This window comes from Oculina patagonica, chromosome 9 (assembly GCF_052425735.1).
Source record: "Oculina patagonica isolate OP01 chromosome 9, crgOcupat, whole genome shotgun sequence".
NCBI classification, from domain to species: Eukaryota; Metazoa; Cnidaria; class Anthozoa; order Scleractinia; family Oculinidae; genus Oculina; species Oculina patagonica.
The window spans coordinates 6,144,791-6,167,361 of record NC_135766.1 but is presented as its reverse complement, the minus strand read 5'-3'; the positions used below and the strand labels follow the sequence as shown (position 1 = coordinate 6,167,361).

General features: G+C 39.1%; 3 protein-coding genes across 4 annotated transcripts; all 3 read right to left on the bottom strand.

The window, feature by feature from the left end:
- Window positions 1-796: 796 nt before the first annotated feature.
- On the bottom strand, window positions 797-13,125 carry LOC144665477 (solute carrier organic anion transporter family member 4A1-like). 2 transcript variants are annotated; one of them, XM_078526708.1, is made up of 7 exons: window positions 12,758-13,125; window positions 11,451-12,268; window positions 8,971-9,539; window positions 7,007-7,163; window positions 6,143-6,306; window positions 5,003-5,191; window positions 797-4,138 (listed from the first exon to the last, which is right to left on the bottom strand). In XM_078526708.1, the coding sequence occupies exons 2-7, from the start codon at window positions 12,159-12,161 to the stop codon at window positions 3,865-3,867; spliced, it is 2,064 nt and encodes a 687-aa protein (XP_078382834.1). In that variant the 5' UTR covers window positions 12,162-12,268; window positions 12,758-13,125; the 3' UTR covers window positions 797-3,864. The 2 variants fall into 2 exon arrangements, with proteins under 2 accessions (XP_078382834.1, XP_078382835.1); XM_078526709.1 differs by having other exon boundaries at window positions 12,800-13,125.
- A 388-nt stretch (window positions 13,126-13,513) lies between these two features.
- LOC144666006 (uncharacterized) lies at window positions 13,514-17,904 on the bottom strand. The gene is made up of 3 exons (XM_078527342.1): window positions 15,924-17,904; window positions 15,337-15,544; window positions 13,514-14,661 (listed from the first exon to the last, which is right to left on the bottom strand). The coding sequence occupies exons 1-3, from the start codon at window positions 17,751-17,753 to the stop codon at window positions 14,363-14,365; spliced, it is 2,337 nt and encodes a 778-aa protein (XP_078383468.1). The 5' UTR covers window positions 17,754-17,904; the 3' UTR covers window positions 13,514-14,362.
- Window positions 17,905-19,017: 1,113 nt separating this feature from the next.
- LOC144665487 (large ribosomal subunit protein eL34-like) lies at window positions 19,018-22,310 on the bottom strand. Its single transcript, XM_078526719.1, has 6 exons — window positions 22,242-22,310; window positions 22,047-22,111; window positions 21,918-21,931; window positions 21,207-21,286; window positions 19,621-19,724; window positions 19,018-19,136 (listed from the first exon to the last, which is right to left on the bottom strand). The coding sequence occupies exons 1-6, from the start codon at window positions 22,308-22,310 to the stop codon at window positions 19,049-19,051; spliced, it is 420 nt and encodes a 139-aa protein (XP_078382845.1). The 3' UTR covers window positions 19,018-19,048.
- Between the last annotated feature and the right edge of the window lie 261 nt (window positions 22,311-22,571).

Genomic DNA, 22,571 nt, shown 5'->3' with positions numbered 1-22,571 from the left:
TCTTACTCCTTTTAGGTTTATTATCACCGTTATATTTTCCATAGACTGTCCACAGCCCTTTTTTTTTTTCGTGTTTTTTCGATCGATGAGCGCGCTGTGAGAACAGCAAGAGAACTGGACGCAAGAGCAAAATGGAAGAAGCAAGGGGGTGGGGGCGGCGAGAGGCTGTGGACAGTCTATATTTTCCAATCACAATTAAAGTATCAAAATTAATTATTGTTCTATGATACTTAGCCGATGAGGCTGAGTGGGCTAAGAGCAGATATTCTGCAAGATTGAGCAGATTATTGTTTAAATTTTCAATGAAATACATTTAACAGCTAGATTAACTGTCTCTGAAGCACTTTGCAAGACTTGGCAAGCTGCACCATTTATGGGTATTGTGATAATTTTGAGTTTTGAGCAGATTTTGACCAAACAAATACAATAGACGGCAAGCTCAAGGTTTCTATTGGCTGAAATCAAGCACAAGTCGTTGAACTGTTTTAGCATATTCTAGTGGCTGATCTATTAAACACAGAATTTCGCTAGAAGTGATTTATTGAAGGTTTTGATAAAATTCAGCGAAAAACTGAGCACATAGTACGAGCTGCACCAGCGTAGCCAATCAAATTATGCATTTGGCCAATAGTTGGCAGCTGGATTATACCATGAAGACACTAGAGATAACAGTAAGAGGAATTCAAAGATCTAATTTTATATTGTTGAAAAAAAAAAAACAGCTTCTGTTATATCAATCTTTGATATCTGGAAGAGGTGAAAAGGACAGGACCAATAATTAACGATAAACGAAAACTGAATTAAACAAGTTGCGATTCTTTATTTCAAGGTAAGTGTAATAATGCTTAAAATGAAAATTATGTTAACATTACACTTAATTATATGGTTGTCAAGCCACTGGCTGTTAGTCCCACTATACTTACAGTACTTCAGTACTGACAATGAGACTGCATGTGCCTTGCACAGAGAAATAACGACCACAGATGTGCAGCCCTTTCATAATCTCTCATGGGCACAGGATTTTTCCTTCCAGGTCAGCAGATTTTAACAAACAGTCCATACCAACAAGCAATAATTAACAACTGTTACAGAATAAGAGCATACGACTTCCTTATCCTTATCCCCAAGGGTAATTTTCATAGTGGGACTACAGCCAATGAGAGTGCTCTGTAATGTTGATTGACATGTGAAATCAGATGAGTGTTACACTGTGCAATGGATTGAAATACCTGAAACAAAACATGGAGACAGTGACCTGCACTGTCTCCAAATTAAAGCAACAATGTTCCTATGACAGCCAAATCTCTCTATTAGTGGACACGTGTAGAACCTACCGCAGTCATACTGTCTTGCTGAGGAATATAATCATTAAATATATCGAATATATCTCATTATAATTAATGAGTATACAAAAATAATCTCAAAGAAACAAAATAACTTTGTTTGGCAATGAACAAAAAATAAGCTGACATTTGAAAGTGATTGAATAAAGGCCTGCACAAAGTCATTTTCTAGTATTTTATCTATCTCTCTGCATGTGTTGCAGGCCTATGATCAGGGCTTGTAAAACAACTTGAATTCTACCTTGCCCTCTAGGCAAGCAGCTCTCAAATAATTTTGCTTGCCTGGAAGACTGGCAGGACTTTTTTCAAGCCTGGCCCATGACAGGGCTTCTTTCTGCATGCTTTGCAGACCTACAATGCCAGATAATCTCTCTCTCAATGCATTGCTTGCCTATAATAAAAAAAATGCACAAGTGGACATAAAGTGGACATGAACGTAACACACATAATGATCAATTGTCTTGCTATGAAGAATATTTAACATGAATGTGATCTCGCTCTCTAAGAGGGAAACATTGGGGGTGGGGAGCACCGTATTACTGCAAAAAAAATATTCAGAAGGTATTGCAATTTCATAGTAAGCCTTTATAGCTGGTGGATTTGTTAACCCAAGGGGAAAAAACAAGGCAAAAACGGCAGTGGGACTGAGGAAACAATCACTGACACGCCTGTTAACTGGTTGTTAAATGCGCAGTCAAATTGTAGATTAAAATTCGTGACTAACTGAAAATAGGGCTGCCTCAGCTCCTCAGCTTGTTTCCGAAATTACCAAAAAAAGGGTGAAGGATGAGTTTTTTATACCGACTATTGTCCACCAAAATGCTAAAAAAATACATCACAAAATTTGGAGAACACTCCAATTCTGCAATTCAAGACTAAAATTACTGTATTTACAGCAAGAAAAATTGGCTAATACCGACTGCAAACCTCAATGTCCCCCCTTCTTAGACAAGTGCTAAACAAGAGCTTAATTAATGTGGCTGATTATGGTTTTCAGCATTTTCTAGACCTTATACTTTGAGGGGTCAGTACTACAACTCTTCATTATTTTCTAGCACATTTGACAATGTGGCAACTGTGGCAAAAATGTACCGAATAATGTGAAATGAATGGCTTTGTGAGATCAAAACATGTATATTCTTCAAATTTAAGAATTCCGATGATGCTATGTAGAAAGGCCTGAACAGTCAGTAACCTTTTTCAGTCGCATGTATCAAAAGAATAAATTATTTAAATTATTCACTGATCAATCATAATCAGCTATGAGTTTAGAGGTGCTAAACATCAAAGCGCTAAAATGCATATTTATACAGTGTGCCTATATAATTTATAAACAGCAACATAGGTGACCTATATTATCCTGAATTAATAACCATCGGGTTTGGGTTCACTTGTTTAGTAATTTCCAGTCAACTGCAACCTTTTGGACACCTTATTATTTTGAACAGGACTTGATCACGAAGTCCCAGCAAATAAGAACTACTGAAAATAACTTCTGTATTTACAGACTTACTCTGTTATGGAGACCAAATTGTGATCCCCGAAGGTGTCCGTTATAGTGGAAGTAATAATGATTGTAGTTTACTGATCACGTATGTTTTAAATTGCTGCGTCTATTACATATCCAAATTATGAAATAAGCAGTCCTAAACTTTCCTTTGCCTCAAGTGGTTTACATTATTAATTTTTATCCCCGCCTAACCAATCGATAAAACTCAATGATTGGAAATCATTACTTGACAACTGGTAGTTAAATTTTTGATAATGATGTAGTCCCAGGGGGGGTACTCCAGCTTGTAAATGACGGGGATGATCAAAGGATTTTTTTGGGTTTGAAATTTTCGATTACGGGATTTTTTTGGGTTGGAAAATCTGGCAAGTATTTTTTTGGGCGACTTGATTAATATAGGGGATTTTTTTGGTTATTAAAAACGAACTAAAGTGCCCTGGCACGGCCTTGGCGTTTTTATGGTATGATGAATAAACAAACACGAGCGTTCAATTTTTATGGTTTTCTTTGCGTTAGATTACTGCCCCTCCTGGCAATTTAGGGGTAATTTGACAAGGGATTTTTTTTTTTGGGGGGGGGGTTATTTTTTGGCAAGGGATTTTTTTGGGTAATGTCGCAAGACTCAGGGATTTTTTTGGGTCCTGAGTTTTGCCTCCATTCGATCATCCCCGTCATTTACAAGCCGGAGTACCCCCCTGGGGATGTAGTTATCATTCAATCAATGACCAATCTATAGTCACAAGTAAAATACCGGCACCCTCAGTTACATCAATAATAATATTATTGTCATCAAAAATTTACTACTATTTGACAATGAAAGAAATTGATGAAATTCAATGAGAATCAGTCTTGTTAAAAGTCACAAAATTTTCCATCATTGATTGTCAATCTGATTTCCAATATCAGTTCAATTATTGGATTTGTTTTTTTATCGAGGATCACTGACTCTCGACTTGATTGGTCAGGCTGGGATTGATCTAAACTGCTAGCTAAAACCAAATGTAACTACATCTATAAATTTGTTATTCTTGGATCTTCCTTGGCAGGCTGTGTCTTTTCATCATTGGAATTGGAAACTGTAATAAACTGCGCCACTGGAATCAGTTCGGTATCCATGTCAGTGTCTTTGGGTTTATTACCATCCATGATCGTTGTTTGGGATGTGGTGTCAGGGTTTGAATCTCCATTACTCTGGGCAGATGGCAGTTCATAATATTTCCAAGCAAAGAAAAAAGCCACTGCAGATAATAACTTGAAACCACCACCCACTGCAAACATCAAATACCTTCAAGAAAATATGTGAAAACAGCATTATTAAGTCATTTGACTGCAATACCAAATTGTTGTTAACCTTATTGTATACCTGCCAACTTTTACTGGGTCAAAGGCGTGAGATTTTTATCCTGAGAGTGCCAGGATTCCGAAGACGACACAACCATGACCAAAGGATTTCCGAAGACGTCCTAAGTATTCTGAAGACGTTCCGAATGTATCCCGGTTCTAGTCCCAGGACATGTTTTGCTAAACATGACCTGGTTCCCAATGCTTTTCTTGTCAAAACTATGAGATTTTGGGGAAAGTATTGTTTTACATAAAAAAAAGTCAAGTTTTTTATCTGCAAGCATGATAGTTGGCAGGTATACATCACCACTCATTTCTATATAATATATTTCAATATTATAAACTAAATATATAAAAAGACTGTTCCCAAGGGAAACAGTTAATTTTGTTTCCCAAGAATTTCGATGTTTTTTGAGATTCCAGGGAAACAAAATTAACTGGTTTCCCGAGGGATCGATCAGTCATTAAGTGTTTCGTTATACAGCTTGACAGAGATTCAGAAATAATTATGGTGCTCGTTGTCAACATTTGCGGGAGAAACACTGCAATGTTACCCCCTGACGTCATAGATTTTGCAATGTTGCCCTACTTGTGACAGGAAACAGATTTATTGTCAGATGTCACATGACCTTGAATTAGCCAAAAAGATTGTGCACTGTTGGGGAAAATTTTCTACAGGTCTATAAACGTTATTATGGCAAAATTTGTTGTTAATATCCTTAGTCAACTAATCTGGTCCCCAAATATCATTTGCTTAATAATTCTTAATTCTTGGGAGAAAATAGTTGTTTATCACAGGCTAACTAACCTGAACAAATCAGTATCATATTCCAGGCAATTCCTCTCTGCTCCATCATCACAAGGATCCCTTTGGTGTAAGCGACATGCTGCGTCTATTACATATCCAAAAATGATTGGTGACGGTATAAAAGCCAGAATACGTACAATGAGCTGGTTAATACCAAGCGCAAAAGAACCCTGACTTTCTGGAACGCACCTAATAGCAAAAGGAAATTATTGCATTGATGTTATTGAAATAAAGTTAACAAGTACTAGTAAAGCCTCTATGCTTATGGCTTGAATTAAGCCCTGGTACTTAATTTCAGTTTCCATGGCAACAGGCATTTTGCTAGATGAGCATCCAGGTGTCTGCCACTTGTTTGAGAAAAATTAATGTGGATCGCTGTATTGAGAGTTTTTTTTTAGCAAATTTCGAATTCTTTAAATAAATTTGCACCCAAAACTGCAGACTGAATTATACACCTTACATTTGTTTATATTAATTCTTAGCACCCTGCTGGAGGGGTGGAATCAGGCCATAAAGAAATTTTTGGACACACACTTTTCAAATCCTGGCTAAAAACCTGACTTATAGCACAACGTAGCAAGGCACATGCTCTGACTGGTTAAATTAGCATCTACTATTTGCCCATGGGCAAATGATGATGAATACATTCAACTTCAAACTTCAATTTTTCTTCAATTGTCTACTAGTGAATTTGTAAAGATACATATCAAGAATTCCTTCCTCCATAATACTGAAAGAGAGTGCGCTGCAAGAGTAAAGTGTCTTGCCCAGAAAACAACACAGTGACCCTGGTAGGCTTGCACCTGGAGCATTCTGTTGTAAAGTCCAGTGCACTAACCATTAGGCCACTGTGACGCACTTTTAAACTAACAACAGCGTATGAGTAATACACTACATGAAGTCACTTAATATTATCCTATTCATCCAAGCTTTATCAAATTGGAATAAGTAGTCTACCCTCCCACACAAATTGACAGACCCCTCCATTGTGCTGTCCCGGAAAATATCCATACCCCTCACACGCTTCCTTTAAACATTTTGGCCTTTTAGACCCCACCCCCTAAGATTTCCAGTGATTTTCCATGGGGTGGGTATGCATATCTTCTTGAACTGCACATTTTCTTAAGACTTGCAGCATACCTCAGCGTTGCCGTGGTTGCAGGGATGTTGTTAGAAAATGTAAAAAACATCAGAAACAACAAGCAGATCAGAAAAGGAACGAGAGTGTTGCACTCAGGTTCACAGCCACTGCCTTGAACTGCTTCATTTGATGGGGTTGAAAAACAGCTACAGTTTTGGTAATGCTGTAGACAAATAAATGAAAACTTTACATTAACTTATGTCCCCTTATATAGAAGGTGTTCTCTTGGTATTCAAACGGCTGAACTTCATTCGTGTTTGATCCTTGAAAAGACCGGTGATGTTTTCAAATGTTGTTTAGCCAAATTCCCTGATGACCTTTCATGCTATTTTTGTTTCTGTTTTGTTGCTTCGTAAGCACAAACCGTCCTACTGTCCAATTAACCAATCAGAATTTTACGGCCGCCAGTGGGGGCAGAAATGAACCAACTGGGGTCTTTAGAGCAGGTGTTCCCTTCCCTTCTCCCCCCCCCCCCCCATCCCACTGTTTTCACTCCTCGAATTCCCTCAATCCTCTTGCTACCCCTTTCCCCTTTTTACGCCTGCTACACAGGCTAGTTGTTGACAACAAGGCCAAACTACATGTAGATTCTTGGTGGCTGCTTAATAGAGGTAAGAACAATAAACAAGTTGTCATTTGGATGGCTGAAATGTGGCTGAGACTGCTTAATAGAAGTGGCTGCTAAATAAGAGTTTTATTTAGAGTTTTATACTGGCAATTCTTTCAGGACTTCAATAACTGGCTGCTAAACAGGGGGTGGCCACTTTATGGGTGACCGTTTAATAGGAGTTTGACTGGGCTGTAGTATGAAGCAAAAAATAATAATAAAAAATTTAATTAATAATTATAATTTAAACACTTACTTTATCTTCCAGCACATCATCTGCAGTACAACCTGCATAACAGGGAGAGTAGAACGTTAGTTGATCTTGCTTGGAACAAACAGGTGCAAAGTACTTGACGTCGCAGTTACACATGGCATTACAGGATGAAGTAATGTTGACGAGTGATGAACTAGAACTGCAAATAAGACAAAAGAAAAACAGTGACAAAGTGAAGCGACCTGAATTTTTGATATGTGGTATTTTATGATAACCAATAGTAACATTAACTGTTTCACCATGGACTTTTTTATGATAAGTCTGACTTTTAGATTTAAGATTTTCAGATAATGCTTTTTCAAAGCTGCGCAGTAGTTATTTAATATTGAACTTTTAGTATTTCAGTGAAGTATGTGTGCTCCGTAAAAACTAAAATCAACCCTCCAAGTGTATTTTTGTCTTTAGGCCAAGTAAAAAACAAAACAAATGTTTTTCGTCCCCACCCGCTTCATTTTTTGGGGGCCGCGTACTATTTTATTATTTGCCATTGGAAAAGTTGGAACGAAAAAAAAAACCCAGACATTAGTACAACTGAAAATTATGTGAGAGGTGGCTTTTTTCTGCGCTTTAACACGAACTCAGGCCAAAATTTTAAAGCCTTGGTACGCTAGGGACACACTGGATAGGTCAATTACCTTGCAGGATTTCTTTTGCAACTTCTCTACTGGAGAATTTGATAAAGGAGGAAATAACAAATAACAAAAATAAAAGTGCACGCTTTTATTTTTTTCTTTTACTTGGCCTTAGTGGCCATTTGGCCACCAACTGCTCAGGTTTGGTCGCCAGTTAAAAGTCGCTAAATTAAGTAGCGAAATTGAGCTCATGCTTTCAATCTAACCTGAGTATCAGGCCTTCCTAAGGGGAGGGGGGAGGGTAGGGGAAGGAAACAGGAGAGGAAGGCCTGACACAAACGCTTTGATTGGGTCATGTCAAACATCCAGATTCTGGATGTGGCGCTGATTGGGTAATTCACAATGGGCCCTGACGTCACACCACCGGAAATAAAAATTTCATAACGGCGTCTTCAATGAACTGATGTCCACGCGAACGAACAGTGAGCGAAAACTTCGCTTGACGTTATTCAGCGTTATTTCAGAGTATTTATGGAAGGCGACGACTTCAAAACGGCTCGTAAAGGCGCTCTACAGTTTTTCCTGGAATTAGACGTAATAGAGGACAGAAATTATGCCTCGAAAGCTGCTTGTGAAACGGAAAGTCGACGTCCTCGGAGTTTTAGCAAAATAAAGGTGACGGGCCTACGTTTGTGACATTTGTACCCTTGCTGTTCTGTGTTAAATTCGGTTTTTCGACGAATTCTTCTCACTTCTTTCTGAGGGGCACTGTTTTATTTAGAGGCATTATGTATTAAATAGAGCCGTAAGATTGTGGCCAAGGAAATGTCTAGAGGTCATTGCATAATTGTCTGCGCTGCGTGGTTTCCTGTTTGTTTCACACTTCTTTGCCACATGTTTTGCTAGCTTGTTTTTGCTCAATTCTATTTGTAAGATATACTTTAAACTCTGGAAATTTTCGCCGTGTAAGGACAAGATATATGTTCCGTGAAAACGTTGATTACTTGCATTTCATTGATGCCGGGATCGGCATTATAAATATTGTTGCAAGATGTATTGATGTATTGCTCGAAGTGACAACCGGAAATGAATTTGATTGGTTGACGCTTATCACGCCGTGAGGGGTGGAAGACTGGAATTAAAGCGTCTGTGTCAGGCTTTTCTTTCCGTCCGCGCTCCTTCCTTTTCCCCCTACCCCTTAGAAAAGCCTGATACTCAGGCTACTTTCAATCCTTCCTCTCAATTTAAGTTGCCAGGCTGGCGACTTCAGTTCCAGTGTAGTTGCCAGCTCCAAAATTTTAGTCACCATGGCGACTAAAATGGTCTTAACTTGGAGGGTTGGGTATTTTGTTTAACTGTCTTGCTACCAAATACCTGTTAATATATGGATCTGTGACACCTGCAAAAGCTCTGTTTGGACATCCAAAAAATAACCCAGCAGTCCATAATGTCGCCAAGCTAGCAATGATGAAACAAGCTTTGATTATTTTATCACATGTCCAGTTCATTCTCTTAATAAGATAGCCGCCAAACAACATTCCACCACATCCTCCAGGCACCACTACATAGCCAGTAAATGTACTTGCTTGTCCACTTGGGATACGAAACTGCGCCTCAACAAACTTCGGCATAAATGTGGAGAATCCTCCAACAGCAAAGCCTTCAGCGGCTGCGGCAAGAGACAAAAATACAAAAGGTTTGTTCGTGAGAAGTGCCTTTAATGAAGGGAGCAGCTGCTTCAACGTGTGCGGCATGTTGTCATCATCAAGGGTGTCTGCACAAGCTTGTTTTTCAGCACGGATTTCAGGTGTTCCTGGAAGTTCTCTTGGAAATGCAAGCATTGGAAGGCTAACCATGATGGATAGTGAGCCACCCAGGATGTAACCCAGCCACCAAGCACCAATAAAGTTTGAGTCCTCTGGTGTAAGTTCCACACCATCTGGCTGAAACAAAGATGAGTTGGCAATATTAATAATTATCATTAATTCTTTAATTAATTGATTAATTATTGTGGTTAATGTCATTAATTAATAATAATAATAACGGTTTATTGGTAACATTTCTACAGAGTAGCTCTACATTTACCAATAAACTTAACCCTAACCTAACAAATAAAATGATATTTACAATTAAAATTCTATAATTATCATCAAATTACTGTGTACTACTATGCAATATTATACTATATACATTTATGCGTTTAAAAAATTACTATACTATATACATCTAAGAGAAAAATAAAAATAAAAAGCTACAGGAGATCAATCTGTTAATTTAGTTTTCTTCAAAAGGAAGCGCTTTGCTTCCCTGCAAAATGCATTATGGTCCACAGTGTTTTTAAGGTTCGTTGGGAGTTTGTTAAATAGGGTAGCGGCGTGATCTTGAAAGGTGTTAGATATTAGTGGGATTTCTAATTGAATACATCTGTTTGACCTTAAGATTCTGGACGGATTGTGAACAGTTAAACGTAAGTATTCCGGCCAAAAAGGATTATACAGAGCTTTGTGCACTAATTTAAGCAAATTCAGTTGTCTATGTTCTTGTATTGGCAACCAGTTGAGGGATAGGACATCGTCTAGAGAAGCATATCTTCCCACTACAAAACTCGCAGCCGCCTTTTGCACATGCTGAAGACGATTTAAGAGGTAGTCCGGAAGGGCGTAGTAGATTACGTCGTTGTAATGAAGTTTAGACAGCACAAGTGCTTGCATTAATTATAGTAATAATTCTAGTAATAATAATGATAGAGTGGCATGCACTTGGCAGCATGTAGACTTTTTGTTGGATTGACTCCCAGCAAGGTAATAAGCTCTGATTTAACACTCTCCAAAACAATCCATAGTAAAATTATTATCAGTATAATTATGATAATTATTTAATTGTTTAAAATACTGCAACTATTCAACTGGAAATACGTACCCCATGTTGTGGTTTTTTATTTTATTTTTTTATCTGCCTTCACAAACACAGTTATTTTACAGGTCCTTTTATTTTTTTCCTGACTAGATATTTTACCGGTAATTTGAACTTGAAATTCTAGCTCAAAACTCATAATTTGAACTCAAAACTGGAAGTGGACTAGCCTGCGAGCAGGCTCCTGCGGCTGCGAGCTGAGCAAGCCAGGTAGGACCGGAGAGCCTGTTCACAGGCTAGAAATGGACAGACCTGCCAAGTGGGAATAACATATATATCTTTGGCTACAATTTCTCATGGTTAGCAGAATCAGTTGCATCAATTGCCATAAGCGCTGAACTAATAGTGGTGACTATTTTTTATGACTGATTGTCACTATTCGCAACTATCTTTCAATTATCCTGCGAAATCGTGCGGAATATCGCCTGATACTTACCCGATGAGGCCGTAGGCCGAGTGGGCTAAAATCAGACGATATTCCGCAACACTGAGCAGGATAATTGCTTTATTATTCAACAAATTGTCAACGAAACACATTTTGCAAATAGAAAAACTGCATTTATGCAGCGCTTTACAAGATTTCGGACGAATCTTCGCAACCTACGTATATCGCGAATATCTGTTATGTACGGATGACAGATAACGTTAACATTTCAGCCATATATGGGCAGCGCGTGCATGTGTTGAATAATAATCAACGATATTATTTGTCATGATTCGCGACTATTTGTCACTACACTATTTGTACTTTTCGCAACTCAGGTTTTCTGGACACCCAGTGCAAATGTTAATGGGTAATGGAACAAAATGATAGGTTGGGGTGGGGGGTGCGGGTGGGGTGTAACCATCCCATCTGAGAGAAATAGTAATTCCCTGTAAATGCTATGGAAATATTCTAAACTGTAAATGAAAATTCCTTCAAAATACATGAAATTACTTACCTGTTGAATATCCACATAAATGTTCAGGAACGCTCCTCCAAGCAAGAATCCAACGGCGGGTCCTAACGTGGCAACAGCGTACATAATACCAAGGAATATCCCCGATGTGGAATGGCGCACATTCTCGTCAATGAAGGCAGTACCCAAAATATACACAGGGGTGGCACCTACCCCAATGAAAAACTCCGCAAGTACGAACACGAATATGTGATACCACACAGAGCTTCGGCATATCAAGTTCGTTGGAAGGGAATCTACAGAACAGAGGTTTGTTGCACTAGATCCCGGCTCGTATCGTCCTACAAGAACATGTGGAAGGGCGAATAAAAAGCAACCAATTCCAAGGATAAATGCACCGATTCCGAGCCATTTTGGTTTGTGGTGATGGCCGTAGTAGCTGACTAAAATAGCCATGATCGCCGCAGAAATGTCGTAGCAGCTTACTATAACCCCGACCTCGTTGGTCTTCAATGAGAAACGTCTTTCCAGGGAAGAAATTACAACTCCCTGAAACCCAGAAACGATCATTCCTTGTGCAAGCACAAACCAGCACTGGAACAACAGAAACCATCTCGGCTTGGCAAAACGTTGAAGAAACCTGGGCCTCCAAGACACCAATCCGCAGGTAGGACTTTGTTCTTCGACTTCCAATTCGTTTTCAAATCTGCTGTGATTTTGTAGATTTCCATCCGCGATCGTGAGTTCGCCCATGGTTCTAAAAATCCTTCGATCAAGCGAGGTAACTAAATCACAGTCGTCTTGGCAAGTTATTTATATTAGCCAGTTATCACGTCGTTGAGTAAACATGTCAATCGATTCTATTAAACGAAAAAACAATACAGAATTCCTTGTTAGCAGCGGACATATTTAGAAATACCGTGAGAACGGGGCTACACGTTTCGTCGCGTTACACATTTACAGCCTTCTTAATATTTGTCAACTCATGCTGTTAAGAAAATGTTTTTGTTTACGGAGGGAGTATTCATTTCGCTTGGGGATACATGTACGTCAAAACGGCAACCAATCGACACTCAGGAATTACTACTACAAGTACAAATGATTGAACGAAAGCCGGTACAATATCAACATGCATGCATCGTGCAGCGTCCGAAATTGACGAAGTTCCATTCAACACTAGGCGCGGGAAAAGCAAAACTGTTGCGACGCGTCGTATTAATGATCTGTAATAAACCTGCGATCGAACCTGCGAGGTGACTTGGAAAATGAAATTTACAGCAAGCTTTTAAATTATCTGTCAATTCTAACAATTCAATCGGAAGGTCATTGTTAACATGTTATTAACTCACCTTATAACAACAAAAGGCACAAAGTTTACAAACAATGCTTACCGGCTTCGACCCTTTGATTTTTCGTTGTATTTCACAAGCTCCTGCACGATCGATTGTTCGTAGCTTGCGATAAAACCTGCTGGAAATTTGTGCGCCCACAGTTTTTACAAGTCACGTAATAAGACAATTTTAAAAGTCCCTCAACCTTCTGTATATATTGAACTATGTTCAGTTTGATCAAACCCTCTAGCTGTCTCCGACAAAAGATTCCGAAGTAAGGTTCTATTCTGCCGAAAAAAGCCGAGTTCAAAAGAAAAACATTTTCAGCGCCTTCAAGCTTCTCTCAGCTGGAAATAAATGGTCACAGGAGCGTGACGTGACGTGGGTTGACGTGACACTCCTTTGTTTCCCTGTGTATTGCTTTTGAACATCGACGGTCCAATATTTTCAGACAAACAAATCCCTTGAGTGCTATACAATTCTGGAGATGAAATGTTCTTGAAGGAGATGGCAGTTTCCAAAATAATTTGATGCTCGTTTTGACAACGTTATGACAACCAAACATTTCGTTGAATTCCAACGTTGGAGAGGGGGCCGGTGGGGAGGGGTTGGCGGTCGTTGGCGGGGGTTGGGAAGGCCGGGGATTGCGGCGAATTGAATGAGACAACTTTCATATCCGGAAAATAAAACTTAGTTTCCACTTGTTCTCCTTGAGATGATAATAGCTATCTAAGTTCTAAAAATAAAATAAAGTATAAAAATGTCAAGGTCAATTGCCTTTTCTATGGCTTTTAATCATTTATTACCAAATACAATATAAAGACAATATCAACAATTAAGCACGATATAGTCAGTGTTATCGTTTATCAGGAAACGTAACAATGTAGCATTTTATAATACATCCCACAAAACTACAGGAAAATGCACTTGAAATGCCGGAACCGGAAGTGCGCTTTGTGGGTACGGGTGCGGCCGGGTCGGAAAACGGAAAGCCTGAGGGGTGTGCTGAAACGTTAAAGGTTAGGGTCCTGTGAGCCGTTTGCAGCTAACGGTCACATGGTACAAAATAACACCTTCCTGGAGGGCAAGCTACGCTCTGGGAAATTCAAAACAAAGAAAAGCCAGGCATGACTGGTTGAAATCCCTTTGTTTTGGATGTCGAAGAGTAGCTTGCCCTCCAGAAAGGATCCATGTGACCGCCTTAGCTGCAAATGCAAAGAGCCCATTACACCCGCTTTCAGTGTTACGTGCATAACTTTCTTTCGACATCATCTTTCGACAACGTCTTCCGAAGTGCTGTTTGAAACGAGCCAATCAAAACCGATACATACCGTTGTTGGTTTCATGCAAATGAGCACACTAGGTCTGAAGGTCATACTAGTCGGCTGTGATTGGCGGATTTCGATTCGTGTTGTTTGTTTAGCTCGTCGAAAGATGGATGTCAATAGAAAACCGCTATGCACATAACACGGAAAGCGGGTGTAAAGATTGTTGAAAAAACGGATGTATGCTCAAATTACAAATGTACAGTGTTCATATACGTATATGGCGCGTCCATAGCTATTGCATAATGGTTGAGAAGTAAGCCTTTGTCTCTAAAATATTTCCACCGCAGTCGAATTATCAGTACGAGGAGAAATCCTTTTGATGCTTGCAGCTGATGGGGTAATGCCAGTTGTCAAACATCGTGCCTTCAGTTGAGCTGTACCGAAGGTCAAAGGTCATCAAGGTTGCATTTGAAGCTGGCAGTCCCTTACAAGTGTTAGACAACGTGGTATAATGCAGAGAGCAATTCCACGAAGACAGGGGTACGGTGTTCATTCGCACCATTTTCTGTTCAAGATTGCCCTTTATACACCATTCAGGAGCTGTGTCCTCTTTGAATGACATACTCACAGGTAGTGTAGACATGGCAACGGTTCCTGTTAGGAAAAAGTCAGGTACAAAAACTATCAGAATAAGCTCACATGGAAAGCAAACACCGAAACTAAAACTAAAGCAAAAAGATTGATGAATTTTAAACAAATAATAGAGGAAAACAAAAATTTTATTAAAATGGACACCTTTATAAGAGGGCCTGGATCGGGTTAGTCTCCTACACAGCCGTTGTTTGGGATGTCACACAACGCTTCTTTAGGGAGAGCGTTGTGTGAAAAGAAGCGTTGTGTGACATCCCAAATAACAGCTTTGAAGGAGACTAGGATGGGTTTTAATTGGATTGGTCAAAATTTTAACTGTCAGCTGAGAAATGACACGTTTTCTAATTGTTAGCTGAGATCTGCAAAATTTACTGGTAGCTGATCTAAGTAATGGTCAAAATTTTCAACATGTATTTGAGAAATTGCTAAAAAGTAATTGATAATTGAAATTCCAGCGCCTACGTCCAGACCCCACTCTTATAAGCTTTAATACGTGTGTATCACAATAAAGAAAAAGCCTGAAACTTTTGTCCTTCCGATCAACTTTCTATTCCACCAGATGATAATAAAAATCCATAAACGAACATCTTATAGCCTGTACACTTCATGCATAAACGTATTAAAATCCGATTCAGAATCAGAATACAAGGCTCGTTCATTAGTTACAATATACATCACCTTTTGTGTATAATCCACTCTTGTGGAACCACGTGGAGACATGGCCGGATAAAGTGGCGTTAGTAGTGACTGTCTGTCCAATGCGGACAGTTAGCTGAACAGGATATGATAAGGACAGTCGAGGTAAGCTGTAGGTGACTGTCACATCAAATGTCAGTCGTATGGCTGTACATAGTCGCTGGATATAAAACAAGGGAGTGCACATTACCTGAAACAGAAATGGAAATGAAACAACAGCGTTAGTTAAGAAGCCATAAATTAAAAATATATAGCTTAGTGGCTGGAGCAGTGTAGTGGCAGCTTGTGATTTTACTTTTCTTTTCATTAAGAAGTTGCTGTTGTTTTGGGGGCTAGGGACATTGTTCCTGTTGTTTGTTCTATTGTTCTCTCGAAGGGTAGCGAGCTATCCATGTGGACCATGTGATTTTTTGCCAAAGCTGTCGCACGTCCGGTTAGAGCACCCGGCAGGCGTGCGGAGGGTCAGGGGTTCGAGTCCCGTTGATCGAGAACTCGAGATTTTTCTTTATCTCATGTTTTTGGCAAACTGTATACTTGTAATTACTCATTAAAATTTGTTATCGACTTACAAAGTCTCCAGCATTAACAGTCCAGCGACTGATCTTGCGTTGTCCTTTGCCTGGTAGCTTGTCTCTTATCTTGTTCAAGGTGTGAACTCGTTTGAAAGGTGCTATGCGATACTGTCCAAGTGTAACCCGGTAACCAGTGATTATTGACCAATCCTCATCGTCATCATTATCATTATAATCCTCGTCATTCGTTGTAACCTGGTAGTCAATTTCCGCACGGAAATCCAGCCCCAAAATAGACGTCTGCACAAGACGGGGAGCTTCGTGCAAGGGCATTGGAGTAGAGGAAGTAATCTCGTCCCAAATTACATTTAGTCCAGGCGTTTTTCTTTTAGGTTGCGAATTTTTGGCAGTTTTCTGTTTCTTCAAATGTGGTTTTCTCGCTTCTACAGACCTTTTTCGTTTGACTTCAAAACCGATACCAAACGGTGCAAAATTCGGCTGGGGCCAGTATGGCGCGTTGTTATCATCATCGTTATCACTGTCATCATTATTTTCGTCATCATCATCATTGTTTTCGTCAAATGGCCTGTAATCATCGTCATCATCATCATTGATATCTTCGTCTGACTCATCGGCATTCACTGCGGACTTTGGAATATTGTGATGCACAATCTTGATCATTGGAGGAAGTTTCGTAGATCTGCCGGCAGAGTTTTTCCCCAGTTTTATAAGCTCTTTTAACTCCTCTGGAAGCCCTTTATTAAAGTTGTGTTTTGGTGGCGCAAAATACAACAGCGAAGAGTCTTTAGCATTAGGCGGATTGAGTGGATGGTTTGTATCTTTCTCTTCACCTAACACATTCTTCCAAGCTTTTACTTTCACTTCAGATTTATCAAGCAATTTTACAACGCTTCGAAATTTCACAGCTAAGCCTTGAGGGTTAGATCCGCGCGCTGGCGTGAAACCATCACTCAGTGGTAGATCGCACGAGAGGGACATATCACTTCTCTTCACCATACCAGTTTGCTTGTTAACAACGGTAGTTTCGTCGTATGTTAGTTTCCACGTCGCCCTCTCAGTAGATTTTCTATTCTCGCCGCTGATAAAATTCTCAAAGTCTTGTGGTTTAGACTGGGCTGTGACGGTCACTATATCACGATTCGTAATCATGGTTCGCTTCACATGAACACGCCCAGGCAAAAATCCATGTTTTTCCACCACAGATTTTCTAGAAGAGCTTGATACTTTGCTGAGCACAAATTCATAGAGTTTGACTTTGATAATAGGAAGGAGTTGATGCAAGATGTTATGAACGTAAAATGAAAGCTCATGGTTGGTGTTACGATTTCCAAAAACTTTGAAATGGTTTTGAGGACCGTCTTGAAAATCGCCAAGTTCTGCGCTGGTAACGCGCGTCAAAAACGCAAAATCTTTCGAGTAAACTGGAAGAATATTTGTTGCGTCCTTTGGAAAGCTTAGAACTATTCCAAACCAGCATTCGCTTTCAGTTTTGTTAATGACATGCATAGAGACAACAAAGGACATGTTTCTTGAGGTGACTTCGTTGCCAGTGATTGTGATCATCTCTTGATCAAATCTATATACTCGTACCTTCCCTTTCTCTAGCTGTACTTTGACCGTAAAATTCTTCAAGTTCATGATCAACACCGCTGTAGCCACAGTAGCGAATAATAGTATCAACGCCAGTAAACTGAAACAGATCTTAGCGCAGAGAGAGGGGTGATCTTTCTGAAAGTGAACCTTGGAAAATTCCACGGAATCGTCATCCATTTGGTTAAGTCTGCTGTAGGAAACATCCTTGCGGTTTTTTGAAGAAAGAAAACCCGAGATGCCTGAGCTGAAAACGTTTGCCTCCGACGGATTCATTTTCAGATATTGAAATGAGCGGTCGATACGATTACACTTTTTTCTCACTCACCGGAATTAATTATTTATGCATAAAAGCTGGTGGTCTCAAAAAGTATTTTTTAGCTGTGTAAACTATTGACAAGAGCTTGTCTAGAAAACAAAACAAAATGGAAAAAATAGATGAAGAAAATTGGTTTAAAATCTATGAACAAACGGAAGTTCAAATAACCCCAAACTTGAATAATAAATTCCCTTTTACCGTGATAGTTCGGCTAATGTTTTCAGCGCAAGGGAATCTTGGGTAAAAATTAAGAGTTGATGATTTCCTTAAATTCTCCTCACCTGTCTGCTTGTCGATATATTAATTTGCTGGGAGAAATTAGGAATTGATCCCTCTGTCTCTCTTTGAAGGGGTTATAAATCAATGCGAGAAGTGTTAGAGTCAACCCTTAATCCCCTCTCTCGTTTTTCCCACTGCACAAAAATTGGCTTTGATCTGACTACCTCTGATTTATAATACCATCAAAGACGGGAACAAAGCTCTGTACTCAGGCTCTTTTTGGAATTGTCGGACGAGCACAAGATCAAGGTTGCAGAGTATCAAGGGAAGGTTCGACCCTACTGCTCGCGTAGAACCCGAAAGCTCCCGCGTAGAAAATGCATGAATGGGTAGAAGGCTGATCAAAGGGTATCAATATCTCCTCTCAGCAAACATAAGTTAATACAGCTTTGGTACGAAGTCAAACGTTGTCTTGACTCCAGTCAGACACATTTGGCACTATCTTTGTGTTGCCCTGTGTAGTGAGAGAGAAGACTTGGGCACAAGAGACGGCTAAAGCCGGCCTAGTTTTCCGCGCTTACTTCCACGATCACTGAAATGAAAAACAGAAATACCGAGGATGACGAAAGAACAGAAAAGAGTTTTCTTGTTTTTACCCATCTTGACCCGACTTTAACCCGCCTTCTCTGGTCGCTTAGTCCCAAAAGCAAGCACCTACAAAAAGGAGCTGAAATTCAAGCCCCAGTACACCCATCTCAAACTACCAGAAATTTTCCATATCGATACACATTACTTCCTGAAATTGTTTTGAATTTTTAGAAAATAGTTGATGAATGCAGTTTTTGGTAAATCCCAGTCAAAAATCTCAGCTCGAATATTCTGGTTTTGAGCAGTTTTATTACCGTAGTTCACTCTTTTCTCTGGTGTGAGAAAGTCTATGAGCCACTAAGAAACACAGTGGAAAACATCAAATACAAGGGAGAAATGAAAACACACAGTATATGTACAACGAAACATTTATTTATTTCTGTTTTTATTCAGAGGCTGGTTTCTTTCCTTGTTGTGCTTTGAGAACACGCACAACAATCTTCTGTTCCTCAATAAGGAAAGCCCTGACTATCCTGAAATAAGATGAAAATTAACACTGATGAGTTTAGAGTGAGATAATAAAATAATGGTAATACCAACGAGGGTAGACCAATTTGGTCTGTAACCATGCTTGACTTTGCAAACTAATTAATTAATGACAACTACCAGTATAAAAAATTTCAGGAAAAAGAAAGTAAGGTTTTTTTAACTGTTGATAACCAATCAGATTCAAGAATTTTGTTATAATTGCAAGTGACTGCCTGGAGTATAATTCAGGAGGCAATCAGGCAAATAACTTTAATTTACTGGTACTTCTGCAAATCATATAAATTTGGTTGTCTTGGTCACATTAAAATGTGCAACAGTGAGTGCAAATACTCAGTAATACCCGTGTTATGACTGAGTAGAAAGGTCAGATTCAAAATGTTTGGTTTATGGTTATACCAAGAGGAGCAAAGTTATGTCTTGGCTTGAAAAATCCACAAATACAGGTTATATGGTAATATTTCAACTTACCTTTCCCTTACACAACGAGCACAGCGTGAACCACCATATGCCCTGCTAACAGTCTTCTGTGGCTTGGAGATGTGCATCAGCTTCTTAGGGCGGACAGCTGGAAGCTATGTAACACAGTTGAAAAACAAAGAAACTTTACATGTATGGCAATCCCTTAATATGGACAGAACTTTTCTTTTTAAGGGGCTATGTCACGATATTTTATTTATTTTTGTTATTTAAAAGCTCTAAACTTCAAATTGGCAGAGCAAAAGCCTTTTATTGGCAAAATCATGGCCAAACAGCAAACTAGGATGATTTTCAAGCATTGTTAATGACACTTTCATACAAATTGAGATAAACTTGAAAAAAGTCGGGCCGATGTTTTTCAAGTTTACCCGAATGCAATCCATTTTAATCTTCGCGAATTTTGCCCACCCATGCCCCTTTTTGGCCTTTCTGTGTTTCTTTTGAGTTCCTCTTCAGTTTTAAGCCTTTATTGTGATATTTCAGTTAATTCTTTGACCAGTTGGTCAGTGCCGAAATTGCCTAAAATTGCGTGACATAGCCACTTTAATACTCTTATTGAGTGCCAGGTTTGTTGCAGTTGACATGACTTTGTTGAAGGAGTAATGTTTTATTCTAGAAATTAATTTTCATGATCACCTTATACCTAAGAATATCTTGTTATTGAATAAACAAATGATTTTCATTACTAGTGGGTCTGTTCAATTACTTTCAGTTGTGAAAGAAAGTGTGATACTTGCCACAGTATTACATATGTGGCCAGAGACACACATTCATCCAGTACTGAAAATCTGTCTCCCCTGCAACCATAACTGAATTTACTCTTGACAAAACATTTGTTCCCAACAGATCTTATCTCCCACTACAACACAATCAATACATTGCTGAGCAGACAGGGTATTATTGTCAGAGTCTCAGCCAGTCTTTGTAGCGTACAGCAGCAGAGTATAGCTTAATACCATTTCCTCTACAGTAATTCACCAGTACCCATTTACTATGATTATCAGTTAAGTAAGGTACAAGCAAAGTTTAGGGACAAAGTTTTGATGTTTACACTCCATTGTTAGGTGGAAACTGGTCCAGTTTCTTACGGTAACTTGTCCATTGTTGACACCAGGAGCAATAAGTACGGAAAATACCATGTGAAGTTCAATGGTTTTAACAGCATGGAGTATCAGGTGAAAGCCAAATAAACATAAACACAAAGCTGAATGAGATGGGACAGAAATGGGCAAGTCAGGTCAGTTTTCATTCAGATCCAATGGTTTCTGACAAAGAATTTAGAAGGATATGAATTTGACCTTTGCTTGATACTCCACGCTGCTCAATAAGAGCAACTGCATTACTTTGTTGCTATGAATGTCAATATCAGGCAAGTTACCACTGGAAACTGGGCCAGTTGCCCACAGTAACACTGTGCTTTTAACACCAAAACTTTGTCCATAAATCTTCTTCAATAGAGGCTTCCACCATAGCAGCACTTTCTCTATGTGCACAATTGAGTGCAGTGCAACTCATAAAAAATGTCCTGCAACGCTACACGATAAAATGTTCTTAGAGGAAAAGGAATATCTACTCACCCCTTGGAGCTTAGTTTTGCAATCACCACATTTCGGAACCTTGCCTGGCTTTTTTGTGTACAGATAAACCAACTTTCCTCCTATAACCAACAAAGGCAAACAATGAATTTGTAATTGCAACTTCTTTATTGCTTTTACAACTGTGAGAATTGCTTTCATTTTTCTGTTTATTCCAGTTCTCATATAGGAGTTTATAAGCAATTACTGCATCTTTTCTTTTTGATCAGCTTCTAGTGTGGCTTCACTGCTGAGTGGTACAGCATTAAAAAGGGCATAAGTACAAAGCTGCTGAATCATGCAACATCCCAAGCCAACATGTTTACTGTGTACCATCATAAGCAATCAGGGAGATTGCTAATAACAAATGCTTCAGCTAATGCAAGACACAACCTTTGTGCCTGAGGGTAACAAGTATTGGTGATAAAACTAACATTTAATGGTTTTAGAGATATTAAATACACATGGATATTAATGATTTCTTTCAGTATTAGCCTTCGTCTCATGAAACAGTGCAATCCTACATTACGGACAAACTTCGGGAACCTTATAAATATTTCTCCAGTGAAACAGTGCAATCCTACATTACGGACAAACTTCGGAAACCTTATAAATATTTCTCCAGTGAAGATACGATTTTTTGCACCGATTTTTAGGTTTGCACAGTTTGCACGAGTTTAGGTTAAATAATGTTGATGTTCAAAACAAACTTACCAGGAGTCTTGGAACTGCATTACGTATCAAGAGAAAAAAAAAGAAATAAAAACAATTAATATCACAAAATAAGTCATAAAAGTCCAAAGATAAAATGATGTGATTGTCAACGCAATATTTCGAACTCACATCCTCTTTCTATTGGATTTAGTGTTGTACGAAAGTCGACGTCTGTAGGTCAGTCGCTGCACCATCTGAAATAAAAATTGCTTCAATGAGAAGACGAAACATTGCAGACTTCATTTGTAAAGACATCAACTACTCCGATGATTGGATTTTCGAAGATTCATTCGGATTATTCAAGGTAAGGTAAAAGTCTCGTACTTTCAACTTGTTGGTGATGTCGAAGAGGACGACATGGGGGTGCGCAATGCATTTTGGGCACTCGGCCATGCGAACATGCGATCATGTTGTACATAGCACGTGTGTGTGTAAACATGGCGGCAGAGATTCCAACCCTCCCGATTTGATCGGGGTCTCCCGTTTGTGCGTTGCCTCCCGCTCTCCCGATTTATATCAGTTCTCCCGATTTTCTGATTCTGCAAGAGATTGCTAATTTTGTACTTTTTGCGGTCTGGTGTAGCAAAAGTAGAGAAAAGTACCAAATGTTGTGAATAAGACCTATAGAATAACTCAGAAATGATGTCAAAATGC

Bases quoted from the DNA above. Each gene is read 5' to 3' on its own strand.
- LOC144665477 (XM_078526708.1), bottom strand. From the start codon at position 12,161: ATGGGCGAACTCACGATCGCGGATGGAAATCTACAAAATCACAGCAGA. The intron at 9,540-11,450 runs GTAAGTAATTTC...TCTTTGTTTCAG, and splicing joins TTTATGTGGATATTCAACAG to CCAGATGGTGTGGAACTTAC. The intron at 5,192-6,142 runs GTATGCTGCAAG...TTTTGCTATTAG, and splicing joins GCAACCACGGCAACGCTGAG to GTGCGTTCCAGAAAGTCAGG.
- LOC144666006 (XM_078527342.1), bottom strand. From the start codon at position 17,753: ATGAATCCGTCGGAGGCAAACGTTTTCAGCTCAGGCATCTCGGGTTTT. The intron at 15,545-15,923 runs GTAAGTCGATAA...TTTCTGTTTCAG, and splicing joins CTGTTAATGCTGGAGACTTT to GTAATGTGCACTCCCTTGTT. The intron at 14,662-15,336 runs GTGATGTATATT...TTTTCCTAACAG, and splicing joins GAGTGGATTATACACAAAAG to GAACCGTTGCCATGTCTACA.
- LOC144665487 (XM_078526719.1), bottom strand. From the start codon at position 22,310: ATGGCCGAGTGCCCAAAATGCATTGCGCACCCCCATGTCGTCCTCTTC. The intron at 22,112-22,241 runs GTACGAGACTTT...TTTTTATTTCAG, and splicing joins ACATCACCAACAAGTTGAAA to ATGGTGCAGCGACTGACCTA. The intron at 19,137-19,620 runs GTAAGTTGAAAT...ATCTTATTTCAG, and splicing joins GCTCGTTGTGTAAGGGAAAG to GATAGTCAGGGCTTTCCTTA.